General features: G+C 36.0%; 1 protein-coding gene across 1 annotated transcript; it reads left to right on the plus strand.

The window, feature by feature from the left end:
- Positions 1-403: 403 nt before the first annotated feature.
- On the plus strand, positions 404-14,187 carry LOC126819528 (polycystic kidney disease protein 1-like 2). The gene is made up of 8 exons (XM_050547658.2): positions 404-442; positions 1,650-1,880; positions 3,258-3,538; positions 5,109-5,648; positions 6,475-6,731; positions 7,367-7,680; positions 9,607-9,748; positions 11,075-14,187. The coding sequence occupies exons 1-8, from the start codon at positions 404-406 to the stop codon at positions 12,286-12,288; spliced, it is 3,018 nt and encodes a 1,005-aa protein (XP_050403615.2). The 3' UTR covers positions 12,289-14,187.
- Positions 14,188-17,738: the final 3,551 nt, after the last annotated feature.

The raw sequence follows: 17,738 nt of genomic DNA on the forward strand, positions 1-17,738 counted from the left end.
TTTTTAATGTACGGGTGGTACATTAATTTCTTAATTTTATTTCTAATTTTAGAAAAGCCATCTTATGGCAACAGAGCGTATGAAATCTCCTTGTCAATGACTTACGGTCTTGAAAAACTTGATGTTATTGAAAGTGATTCTAAACTAATAGTTATACCAGCTAACTTTAATAATACTATTATAGTTATGATAAAACCCATGAATACAGACTACCCTGTTATGATTCTTCCACATTATGAGAGTCGAAATATTAGTACAGAAGATATTCAGGAAGATGGATACAGTATTCCTCTCAATAGCTCCAGCCTTAAAACGTATAAAAACCTAAAACAGGATCCATACTTGTTGTTTTTTCCCGAAATGTCTAACGTTAGTGAGATTTATATTGGTATCGCGGGTAAATATGGGGAGATTATTTCTATGGATGATATTAGAGATTCAGGTAATGATGGTAGTTTTAGTATAACTGTTCATGTAGAAGTGTTTTCAAGTCGTTGTGTATATTGGGATGTGAAGAAGGAGATCTGGAGTGATGAAGGTTGCGAGGTGGGCTTTCATTTTGTTAAAGTTATATTTGATACAATCTGATAAAAATACAGATCTATGTTTCGTTTCGTTTTTTTATACTTTCGATGGCATACACTACACGAAGATCTGACCGTTTGTAGCGATAGGTCGCGTCAAAGGTCATACTAGCGGCTTTTTACCCTATGACGTCAGACATTTGATTAACCAATCAGCATTGCTGTTACTAGTGGATTACCCACAGCTCCGTGGAAAACAAGCTTAAAGCTCGCCGTAACAGACCGTTTCATTGGCTAATACTAGCTCACATCATTCAGAACACGTCAATGATAACAACTTTTCCAGATCCTAGTGTAGTAAATACAAGTAAAATGAAATTTTGAACTATAAAAATGAAACGAAATAGGATCTGTGTTTTAATCTGATTGTATTTGATAGACTCTATCGATTATATATAAGGCATAAAGATCTTCAGTTATGTTAAAAAAGTGATATGAAAATATCCAACAGCCAAACATTCAGAATATTTTCTTTGCAAGCAAGGAATGAGCATGGTCTGGTTCGACTTTACAAAACATCCTGCAAGTAATTTAAAGCGATTATCTTTGGACTGTCAGAAGCTTGTGGATTTTGGCCGACACTGGAAACAACATCATGTGGATGCAATTGACAGTATCATGGTATGGTTGTTGGACAATGTTCTGACTTATAATACTGATGAGTCAGTCAGTGGAGCTATGATATTTTTAAGGGGGGGTTGGATGGTTGAATGGTTAGCGTGTGCACGTTGTATCATCAGGTCTGTCATTGAGTCATCTGGCGTGATTTCGATTCCCTGGTTGTACATGACAAGGAGTAGGGTTGCCTGTCCAACCGCGTGGGTTTTCTCTGGGTCCTCTGCTTTCCTCCCACTGCTAAAGACCCCTACGCGCATGTGAATTATTGAAATAAAATTGGACCCTGTGTTAGTCCCGAAATAACCTAGTTTGTGTCGAGTTGACATTGAACCCCATCTCTCACTCTCTCTCTCTCCCTCTCTCTCTCTCTCTCTCTCTCTTGAAAAATCCAGTGTGAAGATGGCAAATGTATGAAAACAAACTTAAAAAATATTCTTTATTTTTCAGTTGACAGAATTTTCTACAGTTGAAAATCTGCATTGTTTATGTAATCATTTAACAGCTTTCAGTGGAGCCATGTTTGTTGTACCCAATATGCTTCATCCTATTAGTGATGCTTACCTATTTTTAACTTTTTTTGACAATCCTGTTGTGATGATGACCGTTATAATTATATGGATGCAATATATGTTCCTGTTGATCTGGGCAAGAGCAGAAGATAAAAAGGACTGGTATAAAGTTAGCCATAGACCCTTTTTAAATTCTCTTTATCTTACCCATATGTTGCCTCATGTGTCTGTCGGTCAGTTGGGGGATGGATGGCCGAATGGTTAGTGCATGCGTGTTGTTTCATAAGGTCTGTCATTGAGTCGCCTCTCCAACGTCGTGGGTTTTCTCCGGGTCCTCCGGTTTCCACCCACTGCTAAAGACCCCTAAGAGCAAGGATGTAATATAAGCCCTGGAGGTATTTTCCCCAACCTATTCTTCCAACACGATCTCGGCATTGTGTAAGACGTTATATTACGCCTGGTCGAGGAAATCTAATTGAAGGGAGACAACTCTACTGTTAGTTTTAATATGGTTTAAGACCACTAAAATTTGTATTCAGGAAAAAAATAGGCCCAAAAATGACGTTTTTCGTCAAATTAATTACGCAATAGGGGGTAGTTAACGTCAAATTAATTACACAGTTAAGGGGTTAAGCAGAGTGATAAGTAATTTGATTGCTCGATGCTTAATAAAAAGATAAAATTAATTAATTAGGGGATTAAAGCAGGAGATATGAGCATCACTCTTGACTTTAAGGTTTACAATATAACAAATATTTCTGCTTTATTCAATCTGAGTAAAATACAGATCTATATTTCGTTTCGTTTTTTATACTTTCGATGGCCTCTACATGAAGATATTTGATTAACCAATCAGCGTTGATGGTTCTTGTAGGTTACCCACAGTTCAGTGCACCTCACGTTAAAAACTCGCTGTAACAGACTGTTTCATTGGCTAATCCCTCACATCATCCAGAATGTGGGTTATATAACAATTCTTCCAGATCCAAGAGTAGTCAAGACAAGTAAAACAAAATGTTGAACTATAAAAAACGAAGCGAAATAGGATCTGTGTTTTAATCAGATTGTGCTTTATTTATTGAAAAGTTGTTTTTAAACATACATTATACAAAGAGTTAAATCTGTCTATTGCAGGTCTTTATTTAGGCCTAAAATATTATCTAAGTTATTAATTAGACGTTAATTAACCTATCCAGACCATAATCAACTCTAGATGACATCGCTAGCCTGCGATCTTTAGTGGATTATGAGCCGATTTACTGCATAACTTTCCTTCACGATTTAACGATTAAATGGATAATCGAGACTATGCTGTTTATCGTATTGACTTTAGTAATGATGATCAAGGCTAGCAGGAAATTTCAACCGCTTAGTTCACGGTTCATAGTGGATCAATTTGAATGAAATTTTCAGAAAATTGCCTTTACATTATCTAGTTTTTAACTATTATAGTGAGAACTGCCAACTTGTTATCGAATCTCCCATAATGTATCTTTAATTACAGAGCCTGAATTATTATTTCAAGAACATTAATTTATCATTGTAGAGAGGCGTGACAGTATTGGAAGATAATGATACGGAAGATAAATATATATATCTGATAGGTGTTACAACTGGATGGTGGAGAGGAGCAAGTACTACAGCAGACGTATTTATATATCTACGTACGCGATATTCACAGAGTCCTCGACATGCTTTAATTGATTCAGATCGAACACTGTTTTCGTCTGGCAGTGAAGATTGGTTTCTAATGACAACACCTTCTCGTATTGGAAGACTGAAATCTGTTGTTATATGGCATAATAACTCTGGTGTATCACCTTCCTGGTAGGTTCCTTAGTTTAATTAGCCGAGAGAGAGAGGGGAATGGGGATTAACACATGGTTCAGTTTTATTTCAATAATTTGCTTGCTCGTAGGGGTCTTTAGCAGTTGGAGGAAACCGGAGGACCTGGAGAACCAGGGCTTGAAATTCGTTTTTTCGATTGAAGGCCAACTTTGGGCCAAAGTGCAACCTTGATCCAAGGCCAAAAATTGAAAATCCAAGGCCAATTTTTAAGTCATGAATTATGATGTTATCAGCTTATTCAGAAGGTTTCAATATGTCATATGTGAATCTGTTTATTGTGGATCACTAGATCTTCTTTCTCAGTCAAAAAAAATGTTGTTACAGGCCTATCGAGTATCGTTCTATTCGTCTATTTTTCGTGCGTGCGTAGGAGTCGACTCGATGTTTTCTGTGACTTAATCCTTCGTATATATAACAATACAATACCCTACATCGGTCACTTTATATTTACTTCAAAGTCTCAATCTCAATGTAGCATTTTTAAAAAATGGAAAAATAAATTCGCCCTCATTTAAACAATACTTTAGTTTGAAACAATAACCGCCATATCATGGTATGGAATTCGCTAAATTGGAGATACCCGGATGTGTAAATATTTCAGAGTTTTTTCCCTTTCAGAATTCGTCTGCTCATTATAAATGACATAGAACTGATGGATGACAAAAACGTTTGTATTTCTTCCTAGGAATCAAGGCTACATTATTTTAATAATAATAAACAATTTACGAATTCGTGATAACAAGCTCTTGAGGCTATTAAATTTTCTTTAGTTTTTGCACGCGAATCAATAACGAATTGTCCGTCATGTTGGTATTTGTCGCGCTCACGTACGCAATGTTTTGAATCGACTCGTGCTCATTTTATTTTGGTTTCTGCACCTACATAGGCATATCAACGGTATTTCGTCATTCAGAACCAAGGCTACATTATTTAAAAATAAAGAACAATAATAAGATTGTTTTGATACTATCAATTGACATTTCAATGGCAATTACCGACAGTAAAAATAACTCTTTCGATACCCAGCACTCATCGGCGACCATACATGGCCGTGGATAATTAAAAATCGGCCACGAATCTGCGGCCAAGTTCTAAAATTCGGAGGCCATGGCCGCCGAGGCCAACGGCAGTGTCGAGCCCTGCGGAGAACACCCACGAAGTTGGACAGGGGATCCTACTCCTCGTCATGTACAACTGGGGAATCGAAAACATGCCAGTTGACTGTCAATGAGTCAACTAGCGTGGTTTCGACTCCCCAGTTGTACGATACAAAGCGTATGCGCTAACCATTCGGCCATTCAATCAGCCTTTAATTACCGGAGAACTCCTTTACTGAAATGGTAATTAAAAGAAACTTGTTATGCATTCAGAAATGAAACAGGAACGCCTCAATGACTCATGCGTATGATCAGTGGTCTTGTGCAAGACATTGCATAATATATAGATATAGCACTCGTTCTGACACATTCGTGCAATATCAATATATTACTTAATGTCTCACACTCGTCCAATAAACCACACATAAATTATAATTATTTTTTATATTCAGGTATCTAAAAGAACTTATAATAAAAGATGTACAGACTGGTGAAACATGGCATTGTCTTTACGACAATTGGCTTAGTGTGGAACTTGGACCAAAAGAATTAAAAGCTGAAATACCAGCATTATTAGAAGCAGAGATCTTTAAGAAAAGAACATATCAATTTGCCTTAAAATCTAGTCAGAATTTCAGAAATGACCATTTGTGGATTAGCATATTCTCAAAGTCAGCTACTAGTGATTTTAGCAGATGTCAGCGTTTGACGTGTGGGTTATCTCTGCTGTTGACCTGTATGTTGGCAAATCTGATGTTTCTAGGTGTGCACAGTGCAGATAATCCTCTAGCACAATTTACGGAAGGTCCTATTGAATTTAATTGGAATGATATTATAATTGGTATACAATCAGCTTTGATAATGTTTCCGGTCAACTTAATAATAGTTCAGCTATTCATCCGCTTATCTCCCAGGCCTAGAGAAAGACATGTGAAGAATGAATATGAGATAGAATCAGATAAATGTAAAGATAGTAAGAAAACTGATTTCAAGTGAGTATGTTTATAAGCCCACATGGAAATGTGGTCGTATATTGTGGTTGCCTATCTCCATCCATCGTCTACAATTTCTTGTGAACACTCTACAGACTACATTTATTATCTGGTCATTTTGAAATTTATGTATTTTGTTAACATAATTGATACAAAGACGCCTATAGAGTTATAGGCATATGTTTTGTTGCCTGGCAACCTACCTTTGTGATTATCGTTGCAGACATTTTAGTAGAGTGCTATATTGGTATTACCAGATTAAATACTAAAACTATTGTAAAGAATAAGAAAAAATGGTGGTCGTTTTTGCTCAATGCTCAAATTGTAGCCATGATTGACTGAGAGAGTTCATCAGGGTTTTGCAGCGTGGTTCCCCTTATTAGCGATGCAGGACGGAGGGCCTGGCAAGAGACCACTGTCTAGTCATTCGAAAAGGACTAAGTAAAAGATCCCTGTAAGAGTAAGCCATAGTGCCACTCTCCGGGCGAGATTTTCCTCATAGCACACTGTATGGAGTATGCTCTTCGTCATTAGCCCAGTCGGAGCAGATCAGTAGGACTTTTAAATTTCATTTCATTTCAATGCTCAAATTAAGCGATCTTTCGGGTCCTCCCACTGCTAAAGACCTGTACGCAAATTATTGAAATGAAATTGAACCATGTGTTAGTCCCAAAATGAATTAGTTTGTTGTTTGTGGTTGAGTGGATGTTAACCCAGTCTCTCTCTCTCTGTAGTTTCATATATTCAGTGGCACATATTGAGGAAATATTCAAGCTCTTGATGGAGTAGATTATTTTATGATTAAGGAAATGATTATATATTTCAGATTACCATGGTGGTTTATGTATATAGCCTGGACAATAACCCTGTTAACATGCTTCATTTGTTCCTATTTCATTATGCTATACGGTTTGAAATATGGTTATGCCAAAAGTGTTGCCTGGTTGGTTGGTTTTTTTACTTCTTTTGTTCAGAGTGCTATAATAACTCAGCCATCTAAAGTTATTATAATAGCTGCATTAACGACACTAATCTTAAAAAGACCGGCCAATTATGAACCACCAATACCAGATCAAGAAATAGGTAAGGATTTTTTCAGATGGTGTTTAGTCATTCTCACTTCAAGGCAAAAACACAAAAAAAAATGTTGCGGCAAAGTTTCATCCCACATTTTGAGATTTGCTCCAATTGGTATTATTGGGATTAGATAAAGAGGCGACAGTTCTCACTATAATAATTATAAAAAAAAAATATAATGTAAAGAGAACATGCTGAAAATTTCAGTCAAATTACTCCACTCTTAACCAAGATATTAGCGATTGAATTTTCGGCCTAGCCTCGATCATCACTACTAAAGTCAGTACGATAAAAAAACAAGTCTCAATTATCCATTTTTTGACGTTAAATCATCCATCACAAAATGTATTCCAATATGCTATCTATCACAGGCTAGCGATGGCATCGAGGGTTGATTATGGTCTGGATAAATTAATTAATGTTTAATTAACAAATTAGATTAAATTTCAGGCCTAAAGAAAGACCAGCAATAGGCAGATTTAGCTCTTACATATAGTTACACATAATTTCGAATCATTTCATAATTCTGTAATTTGTTATGGTGTTAATTATTTAGATGATAATCCGTTTATATAAAAACAAATTAGAGTACTGGAATTTATTTCATAATTCTGTAATTTGTTATGGTTTTAATTATTTAGATGATAATGAAGAATATCTACATGATAAAATTATAAAGAAGCAGACTATGTGGCAGCAAACACATACAGCTAGAGAAAGATATTATGTACCACCAATGTCTAACAACATGATTCAATCTATCAGAGAAAGACTCAAGTTAGAGGCCTTTATGAGGGATTCCTGGAGAGAGATTTTCATGTACTTTTTTTTTGTTGGAGTAGTAGTAATGACTGTATATGGTCACAGAAATGTTAATAATTGTTTTCTCTTTAATGAAGTCAATAAGAATGTGTTTATTAAAGCCAATTATGCACCTCAATTCCCCTTTATGAAGGTAAGATTTTAATGTTCTTGTGTGTAAAGAGAGAGAAATGTTTTAATTAAAGCAGAAGATAGATTTTAAGTATGCATAAATTTCAAGCAAAAAATATCATGGCCTATAAATGTTAAACATACATTATGCAAGAGCTAAATCTGATTATTGCAAGTCTTTATTTAGCCTTCAGATGTCATAGAAATCATAAATTAGATCTTTATTTACACAACAAGCACAAAATCAACTCTGTAGACCCACGGATGGCTTGGATTTAAACAGGATTTCATTGATTGATTAACTTTTCAAATGGCGTCGTGAATGATAGAGTGTAAGAAGCGAGGCTGCATGTCAGTCTTTTTTAGAATTTGATTGAAAGTTCGATATATACGGCCTTGATATTATGTTTAGTTGTGGTTAAAATGAGAGTTTGGATGTCGGTATTATACGCTCTTTTGTCACTTGCATTTACCGAAAAATTATGGAAATTGATAAACATGGCAGCTAAGATCACCCCAGTTGAATTGCAGCCCCATTGGATCACTGTTTCCTATTTCAGTATTTGTCTGCTGCAGGAGTTATGTAGGCCTACCAGTTACAGTACAAGAGTACACACACAGGCTAACAAGAAGTCGGCTATAATTATGCCTCATTGATTTGGTCCATTCCTTTCATATCTATATATTAAAAGTCTTATTTTTAATTTGTAGTAAAAATAAATGTGATACGAATTGAATTTCAACCCCGTCTCAAACCGAATAGGCTAACGGTATACCACAGCCATTGAAAACGTTACTTGATAATCGAGATTATGTAGGTGGAGTTAGGCTGTCAATCAAACGATCGGCCATTCTCGGAGACGGTGAAGAGAGAGTTGACTCCTATTTCTAGTCAAAAATTACAATGGTGATAACTTTGTTCAGAATAAAGTAATTTGACTGAAATTTTCAATATATTCTTCTTTCATCATCTATTTTTGAACTGTTATAGCAAGAATGGCCAACTCTCTATTAAAATCTCCCATAATGTATCTTTAATATATGAAACCAACAAAACTACAACATGCTTGTTTCAATATCAGTTGAACACAATTGGGTGCAAGAAGAGACAAAGCAAAAGCATTTACAACATCTACTGTAGACATAGTAATACTGAAGAACTTTCCATGTGGATGTATATTGTTGTCGTCCCTGTCCGTCCATAATTTGTTTGTGGACACTCTGCAGATCACAATTCTTATCCGATTTTGACAAAACTTGAAATATAGGTTTATCTCCAAAAGATCTTGGTTCCTTTCGATATTTCTTGGATTATGGCCCCAGATTGTATGAGAATTAACAGTTTTAGCTTGTGGACACTCTACAGGTCACAATTTTTATTCGATTTAGATGAAACTTGAAATGTATATTTATTATAACGCATATCGGACAGCAACTTCCTGGATTATGGCCCCTGATTATACGAAAAATCTCGGTATTAGCTTGCGGTCCCCATGCAGGGCCGGTGGAAGCAATTCTTGATTGGGGGGGGCTTCCATCCTAGTTCCCTATAGGCGTGGGTCCAGGGGCCGCAATAACCTGGAGAAAAGAGTACTTGCGGCCAAATTATTTGGGCCGGCGGAAGCAATTCTTGATTGGGGGGGCTTCCATCCTAGGTCCTTATAGGCCTGGGTCCAGGGGCCACAATAACCTGGAGAAAAGAGTACTTGCGGCCAAATTATTGGGGGGGCTAAAGCCCCCCTAGCCCCCCCACTCCGCCGGGCCTGCCATGGAGCTCACAATTTTTATCCGATATCAAAAAAAAACCTCTGGACAAAATGGACGCTCTATGTATGCAAATAGTGGGCATATCTTGCATCTGTTTGTAAATTTATTTAGAACAGGAATTTCCCCTGAAATTAGACTTGATAAACTAAAATGTTATTAAATTTATTGTATATTTTTTTAGATAAAAAATGTCGCAAATTTTTGGAATTATACTCAGACAACCTTGGCAAATAATTTAAGAGTTGGCCAGGATAGAACAACCACAGATAATGTATCTTATGTCCTAGGAAAAGCCAGATTAAGACAAATAAGACAACAAAAAGGTAAACCAGCTAATGTAGAAGGGCATGCTATCATACACTATGCAGTGTTTTATGATGTATTTAGTGCAGACAGCTTTTCTGACTCATTACTTTCAGAGTCATTGCCCTTATCTTGTGAACCCTCTAGTAGTCTCAAGGAGCCAAGTCTTTAACTCAATATCATCCGCAATCTTTGACATTGCAAACACGAGTTATTGGTCAGTTTAAATCAACATTGATGTTGTTATCTTACCGTGAAGAGATGAATTCCGATATCCAATATTTAAGACAAAATGAAAATTTTAAAATTGGTACACAAATCGTGTGCCAGAATGCTTTCGAGCGCCAGTTGTATGAAGCGACTTGATGAACGAGGCTAAGCATATCCCATGTAGGAGAATACTACTGGTGTAAAATGTAATAACCAGACAGCAAAGACGGCCATTCAATTCAGACTCTTCACGTATTTTGCCGAACATAACTGATTAAAAATTACAGTAAATTCAAACGATTGAATGTCGGTCAGTTTATTGCGACCCATTTGTGTCCATTTTTAGGTGCCAAAGAATAGCGATTTAGATCCTTGAAATTTAAACCCAGTGTTTTATGTTCATGGCAAAATTAATAATCTTATTACATATTTTGAGTGTGGCTTTCATTGCCTGGCAACCTATATTATATTTCAGGTACTTGTGTGTGGGGGATCACGTGGCTAAGTGGGTAAGATGCTGACTCGTTAGCCTGGAGGTCGGGTGTTCGATCCCTGCATTGGCCGAGAAAGTTCATTCAGATTTTCCAGTGTGGTTTCCCCTTGTCAGTGATGCAGGACAGCTGTCTAGTCGTTCGGATGGTAAAAAAAACCGAGGTCCCGTGCACACATTGGCGTGCACGTAAAAGATCCCTTGGCAGTTGGAATTCGATATAAGAGTAGGGCGTAGTGCTGCTGCCCGGGCAAAATTTCCCTCATAGCACACTGTATGGTGTATGCCCGTCTTCATTAGCCCAGGTTAGGAGCAGAACAGTAGGACGTTAAACCCCATTTCATTTCATTTTATTTTGGTACTTGTGTGGGGTATTGGATAGCTGAATGGTTAGCACGTGCGCGCTTTATCATAAAGTCTGTCATTGAGCCAACTGGCGTGGTTTCGATTCCCCGGTTGTACGTGACAAGGAGTAGGGTCGCCTGTCCAACCTCCTGGGTTTTCTCTGGGTCCTCCGGTTTCCTCCCACTACTATAGACCCCTGCGTGCAAGCGAATTATGGAAATAAAATTGAACCATATTTTAGTCCCAAAATGACCTAGTTTGTGTCGAGTGGACGTTAAACCCCATTTCTCTCTCTTTTCAGGTACTTGTGATCTTCCTTACCTACCGATGGGTGGTCTAGAACATATTGATTGTTCAGGTTCATATTGGATCGGAGATGATCAAACTGGCTATTTTAACAAAACCTGGAAAAAAGAACTCCCTCAACCACTGAATAACACCTTCATATCGGAATGGGACCATCAAACAAGTTTTGATTTAAGTACCATTCCATATGCTGGTGATTATGCCACTTATCCTGGTGGAGGATATGTGATAGAGTTACCTGTCAATAAAGCTGATGTGTTGTCAAAGCTACAAGAGGTAGAGAATACTGACTGGATAGATGATAGAACTAGAGCTATTTTTATTGAGTTTACTGTATACAATCCTAATAATAACTTATTTAGTGTCATGATTCTTTTAGTTGAGTTTACAAACTATGGTGGAGTCTTTCCTCATTTTCATATCTTTACCTCAACACTTTATCATTATGAGAAAGATTTTGAGATTGCTGTGGCAGTGTGTGAGGCAACCTTTGTAATCTTTATTCTGGTATTTACGTATTATGAGGTCAAAAGGTTCTCTCGAGACACCAAAGGGTATTTTCAGGATGTATGGAGTTACGTAGAAGTAGCTATCTTAACTCTGTCTTACGCTGCAATCGGAATATATGCACAGAGAATTATAAGTGTAAGCAGTGTTCTAGAGAATTATAAAGCTTCTAGGGAGGAGAAGTTTACAAGTTTTTATACCTGTATATCCTGGGATTTTATTTTACAGTATCTATTAGCCTGCTTAGTCACGTTAGTCATTATTAAATTCTTCAAATTGTTAAACTTTAATAAAAGTATGTCCTCCTTATCAGCCACTTTTAAAAAAGGAAGACCATTATTGGCAGGTTTTTTCTTAATGATAACTGTAGCAACTATGTCTTTTGCTCACTTTGCTTATCTTGTATTTGGATCACAATTACAAGGCTATTCGGATATGGGTAAAACTATAATGACTTTGTTTAATTTTGTGTTAGGGGTGTCTGACTATTTTGGATTAACGGTTGTTAATTCCATACTCGGTCCTCTTTTCTTCTTCGTATTTTCACTGTTTTTCCAGTATATCCTGGTTACAATGTTTTTAATCATTGTCTACCATTCTTTTAACGCAGTGCGAAGAGAACGAAAAGGAAAACGTGATGAAGTTCACATGATAAGGTTTTTATTAAACAGAATCAAACTTATGATAGAGGATAATCATTAATGATGTGTGTTTTAATCTCGTTACAGTACTAAATCATGTAGGACACATCAACAACAGGTGTCTCTCTATAATTTGGTGATTTTGAAACCTTTACGTGTTTTTATACGCCCACATTTTCTTGTCGTCGCCCCTGTCCGTCCGTCCACAATTGTTTGTGAACAGTCTACAGGTCACAATTTTTATCCGATTTTAATGAAACTTGAAATATAGGTTTATCACCCTAAGATCTCGGTTCCTTTCGATATTGGCATGTATCGGACTGTAACTTCATGGATTATGGTCCCTGATTGTACGAGTTTGAATTTCGTGAAAATCGGCCCAAAACTGACAGACAAAATGGCCGCCCTTCGTTCTCAAATAGCGTAAAAATATGGTATATCAAGGTTGTGGACCCTATAGAGGTCATAATTTTTATCCGATTTTGTTGAAACTTGAAATGTAAGTTTATAACCCAAAGATCTCAGTTCCTTTCGATATTTGCGCATATCGAATTGTAATTTTCTGAATTATGGCCCTTGATAGTAGGAAAAATCACTTCCTTTTTAGCTTGTTCTCTATCCATCTCTCGAAAATGTGGGCGTATCCTGTCTGACAGCCGCTGATTTTTTTAAATATTGCTACAGTAGTAAAACAAGATGTATTTTATACGGGGGGTTGGATGGCCGAATGGTTAGCATGTGCGCGTTGTATCATAAGCTCTGTCATTGAGTCAACTGGCGTGGTTTTGATTCCCCAGTTGTACGTGAAAAGGAGTAAGATTTCCTCCCACTGCGTAAGCAAATTATTGAAATAAAATTAAACCATATGTTAATTCCGAAATGACCTAGTTTTTGTTGAGTGGACTTTAAACCCCATGTATTTTATAGCCCACATAAATGTGAACATATATTGTAATAACCCTTTCCGTCCCTTAGTCCGTCCACACTTTCTTGTCAGCGCAATAAAGGCTACAGTTTTTATCAGATTTTTCTGAAAGTTACCAGGAAACTTGTATTATGACAGATGGCAATCTTTAAATGAAGTTCCTATCTTGATTAATCCTACAGGAAATTCCTATCATGTTTACTTTAAATATGTGACAATCTTGATTATGAAATTTTATTTTTAAGTAGCAATGAATATCTGTCATTAAAATAAATTGTAGGTGTATATGCTTAAATTTAACTGGATGTATATATTGTGGTCACCTTTGTCAGGTGGAAATTGTTCAATACTGAAACCCACGAATGAAGATCCCCCTACTAATTATAGTGTGTATATATAATATACATATAATTACATGTAATATGCATGTGTTACTTACAATGTGTGTATATATACAGTATATAATATATACAGTATACAGTATATAATATACTGGCAGTTTTCTTTTTGTAATATTTTGTTAGTTAAACATGCATTATGCAAGAGCAAAATCTGCTTATTACAAGTCTTTCTTTAGGCCTGAAATGTTATCTAAATTATCAATTAGACATTAATTAACTTATCCAGACCATAATAAACTCTCGATGTCACGGCTAGCCTTCGATGTTGGCTGGATTAGATTCCTATATGCCGCTAACGGCCATTGATAAGTAAAGTATAAGTAAAAATGGATAATCCAGACTATGCTGTTTATATTAATGATTTTAGTAATGATGACCGAGACTATGCAAAAATTTCACCCGCTTCTTTCTCGGTTCGTAGTGGATCAATTTGACTGAAATTTTCAGCAAATTACCTTTACACTATCTAGTTTTTAACTATTATAGCGAGAAATGCCATCTCTTTATCTTATCTCCCATAATGTATGTTTAATAACAGGGACTTTATATAATATCATGTTAGTTAATATCAGGGACTTATGTAATACATATTTACCCTAGTGTTTATTGATAGGCTTTAATTGTTTTTGAAAATTTTGTTGGAATATTTTGTTCATTAATTTAAAAAAATTAAAACCTTTTTTTTTTTTGGAAAATTGTTAAATGCAATTACAGAATTCTTCTGATAATTAAAATATTTTAATATGGACTATTTGGTCATTTATTGTTTGGGTTACTTGACAGGCAGTTGTTTTAAACATTTGTCAGGTAGGAAAATGATGGAGCTTGATGGGAATCTTATGAAAGTCCTCGAATAACTGGGTGGTAAACTGATATGCTGAGCCAGAAAAGCAAAACTGATTGGACTAAGACTAGTAATTATTTCCCCTTCTTTCATGATGAACAAATGTAGTGCGAATTATAGACAATTTTTCCCTTTCTCCTCCATTTTGGAGTTGACTTTTTGGTATAGAATTGGAGAAAAGGGATCAAATTTGCAATTTCATAGCAGTTTGGGGGGTAATACTGATGATATTACAGCAGAGGGATAGGGAGTGTAAAGTGTCTTTCTGCAGAGCAGTCATTGTGTCCGAAATAAGATTTTGACCCTAGTCAACATAAAATCGTCATAGCAAAAAATCTAAACAGTCAACCCCCTACAAAATTATGATGAGGAGATTGCCAAATGCAGTCCCTTACGTGCCAATAAAGATTGGAACGGAATGTGGAGCAAAAAGCTACAACCTGTGATGTTACAGTCAATGGGCAAATAATTGCTAGTCCGAGACCATTTCAATAAATGTAGTTGCCTCCCTTGGATTGTTATTGATAATATGCTCATATAAAGAAAACTATGCAGAAATCAGTTTGGTTTCTACAACCTACCCGCATCATGTATTTACCATTATAGAACCTCCTCAATAAGACTACATTAAATCTGAGCCGAATTGCCATAATACTAATGTTCTACATCAACGATTCATAGTACAAACTTCTTCCTCTAGTATTGTGGAATTAATAGTTCATTATTCATGACAGAAATGAAATGAAGTTTAACGTCCTTCTGTTCTGCTCCAGACTGGCTGGACTAATGAAGACGAGAGAAAATTTTGCCCAGGCAGCGGCGCTACGGCCTACTCCTATATCCAATTCCAACTGCCAAGGGATCTTTTATGTGACGCCAATGTGTACACGGGACCTCGGTTTTTAGTCCCATTCGAACAACTCGATCCTGCATCACTGACAAGGGGGAAACCACCCTGGAAAATCTGGATGAACTTTCTCGGCCAATGCAGGGATTGAACCCCGCTTGTATGTGACAAGGAGTAGGGTTGCCTGTCCAACCTTGAGGCTTTTCTCTGGGTCCTGTTTTTTTTTTCCGTCTTCACCAAGCATTGTGTTTTCTCTGAAATCCACAGTTACCTGCATCACAATGGTTATGAACTTGTCTTTCTAAAAGTTTCTTAAACAGTGGAGCATAAGCATGTGGAGCTAAGCTACTGCTAAAATGCTACATTGCCCCCATTCAGTGAGCAGGTAGCAAGATGAACTGCACTTCTGAAGTATATAAACACAAACATGTATATTGTGCCAAGAAATTATCAATTTATTAAAAGATAGATTGCCAAGCAACAACAAAAAAAATGCCCACAGCAGCTAAATCGTCCAAGCAAACAACAAGGGTTGTCGCATATTTATTCATTTATTGGTAGAGGGGTTTGAGGGGGAGGGCATTTAACAAACAATTTCATACAGATCAGATTATAATTTTCGTTGTTTCAGGGTTCACCAGATTCTACAAACTGACAAGGGCCTTAACTCTGGAAGTAATTTACAGAGACTGTTGAAATTCAACAGGCTTTTTCGTTTTACTAATTTAAATAATGCATATCAATTCCACATAGATCGAATGATCACTATTGTCAGTAGAGCGTTCACAAGGTCAAACAAGGGTCATAACTCTAGATACAATTGACGGAAAACGCTGAAATTAAATAATATTCCATGTTTCACTAATTTAAATGATGCATACAAACTTCATACAGATCGGATGGTAACTTTAAGCGTTCACAAGATTCAACGAAGTGAAACAAAGACCATATTTCGAGATATAACCAACAGAAATTTCTGAAATTCAATAGGATTCTTCATTTCACTAATCTTAATGATGCATATACATTTCACACAGATCAGATGTTAACCTTTGCGATAAGAGCATTCACAAGATTCAACAAAGTGAAACAAGGGCCATAACTCTAAGACGCAATTAACAGAAATAGCTGAAATTCAATAGGCATCTTCATTTCACTAATTCAAATGATGCATACAAATTTCAAACAGATTGGATTGTAACTTTTGTCATTAAAGCGTTCACAAGGTGAAACAAGGGCCATAACTCGAAATTAAATAGGCTTCTTCATCTCACTAATGTAAACAACATATATCAATTTTAAAACAATCAGATGATAAATGTAGTCTGTAGAGTGTTTACAAGAAATTGTGGACGACAGACAGACAGACAGCAATATATGACCACATTTCCATGTGGGTGTATAAAAATTACTTCCACCTTTTAACATGTTACCTGAGAATAATATAGGATTTTAACCTACACCTAAACTAGTCTAGTACAATGAGCCATACATTTATACGAATGATTTATACAAACTGTACAAAATATAGTTAGCTTTCCCAAGAAAAATGCACTTAAAATTCCAGGGTCTTCACTGGTCAATAACAGACTGAGACCACCTTAAACTTTGGCCACTACTCATCAACCAAAATGGGTTAAATGCATATGGGGTCAGTTTTTCCAAATAATACGGCCATACAAAAAAAAATAATAATAAAATTTGGTTCTCAGATAATCCCTACGAAAAATCTGATGTGGGAGGGAGGTTTTTATTTTTATGTATTTATTTTGTCTAATGATCACTGGTCTGACCATCACATTTCAGGGCACTACATTTATCTCATCATATTGAATATAGGAATATATGATTATCAAGTCTCATTCATGATTGTCACTGTAAGTAACATTTCTGAGGGTTGTACTTGATAAATGAGCCTATGCCACACTTCTGGATTCATTCAAATTATTTTATAGAGTTATTTCCTATAACCAGAGGAAAAGATCTATGTGCAGTAATTAAACATACATTATGCAAGAGCTAAATCTGCCTATTGCAGGTCTTTATTTAGGCCTGAAATGTTTTCTAAATTATTAATTAGACATTAATTAGCTTATCCAGACCATTATAATCAACTCTCGATGTCAACCCTAGCCTGCAATATTTAGCGGATTGGAATACATTTTATGAAGGATAATTAAACGTAAAAATGAATAATCAACTTTGTTTTTTATCGTATTGACTTTAGTAATGATGATCAAGGCTAGCCTGAAATTCAAAAGCTAATATCTTGGTTCAGAGTGGATCAATTTGCCTGAAATTTTCAGCATATTTTCTTTAAGTTATCTATTTTTTAACTATTGTATTGAAAACTGTCAGCTCTTTATTTAATCATAATCTCTCATAAGCAGAATGTTTTTATTTTTTATTTTTTTAAAAAATAAAAATAGGTCAGGATTATCTGAGAACGAGAATATTTTTTTATTTGGCCTTAAGTAAAATTCAACAGTGGGTT

This window comes from Patella vulgata, chromosome 4 (genome assembly GCF_932274485.2).
Source record: "Patella vulgata chromosome 4, xgPatVulg1.2, whole genome shotgun sequence".
NCBI lineage: Eukaryota > Metazoa > Mollusca > Gastropoda > Patellidae > Patella > Patella vulgata.

Bases quoted from the DNA above. Each gene is read 5' to 3' on its own strand.
- LOC126819528 (XM_050547658.2), top strand. From the start codon at position 404: ATGGGGAGATTATTTCTATGGATGATATTAGAGATTCAG. The intron at 7,681-9,606 runs GTAAGATTTTAA...ATATTTTTTTAG, and splicing joins CTCAATTCCCCTTTATGAAG to ATAAAAAATGTCGCAAATTT. The intron at 9,749-11,074 runs GTAAACCAGCTA...CTCTCTTTTCAG, and splicing joins ACAAATAAGACAACAAAAAG to GTACTTGTGATCTTCCTTAC.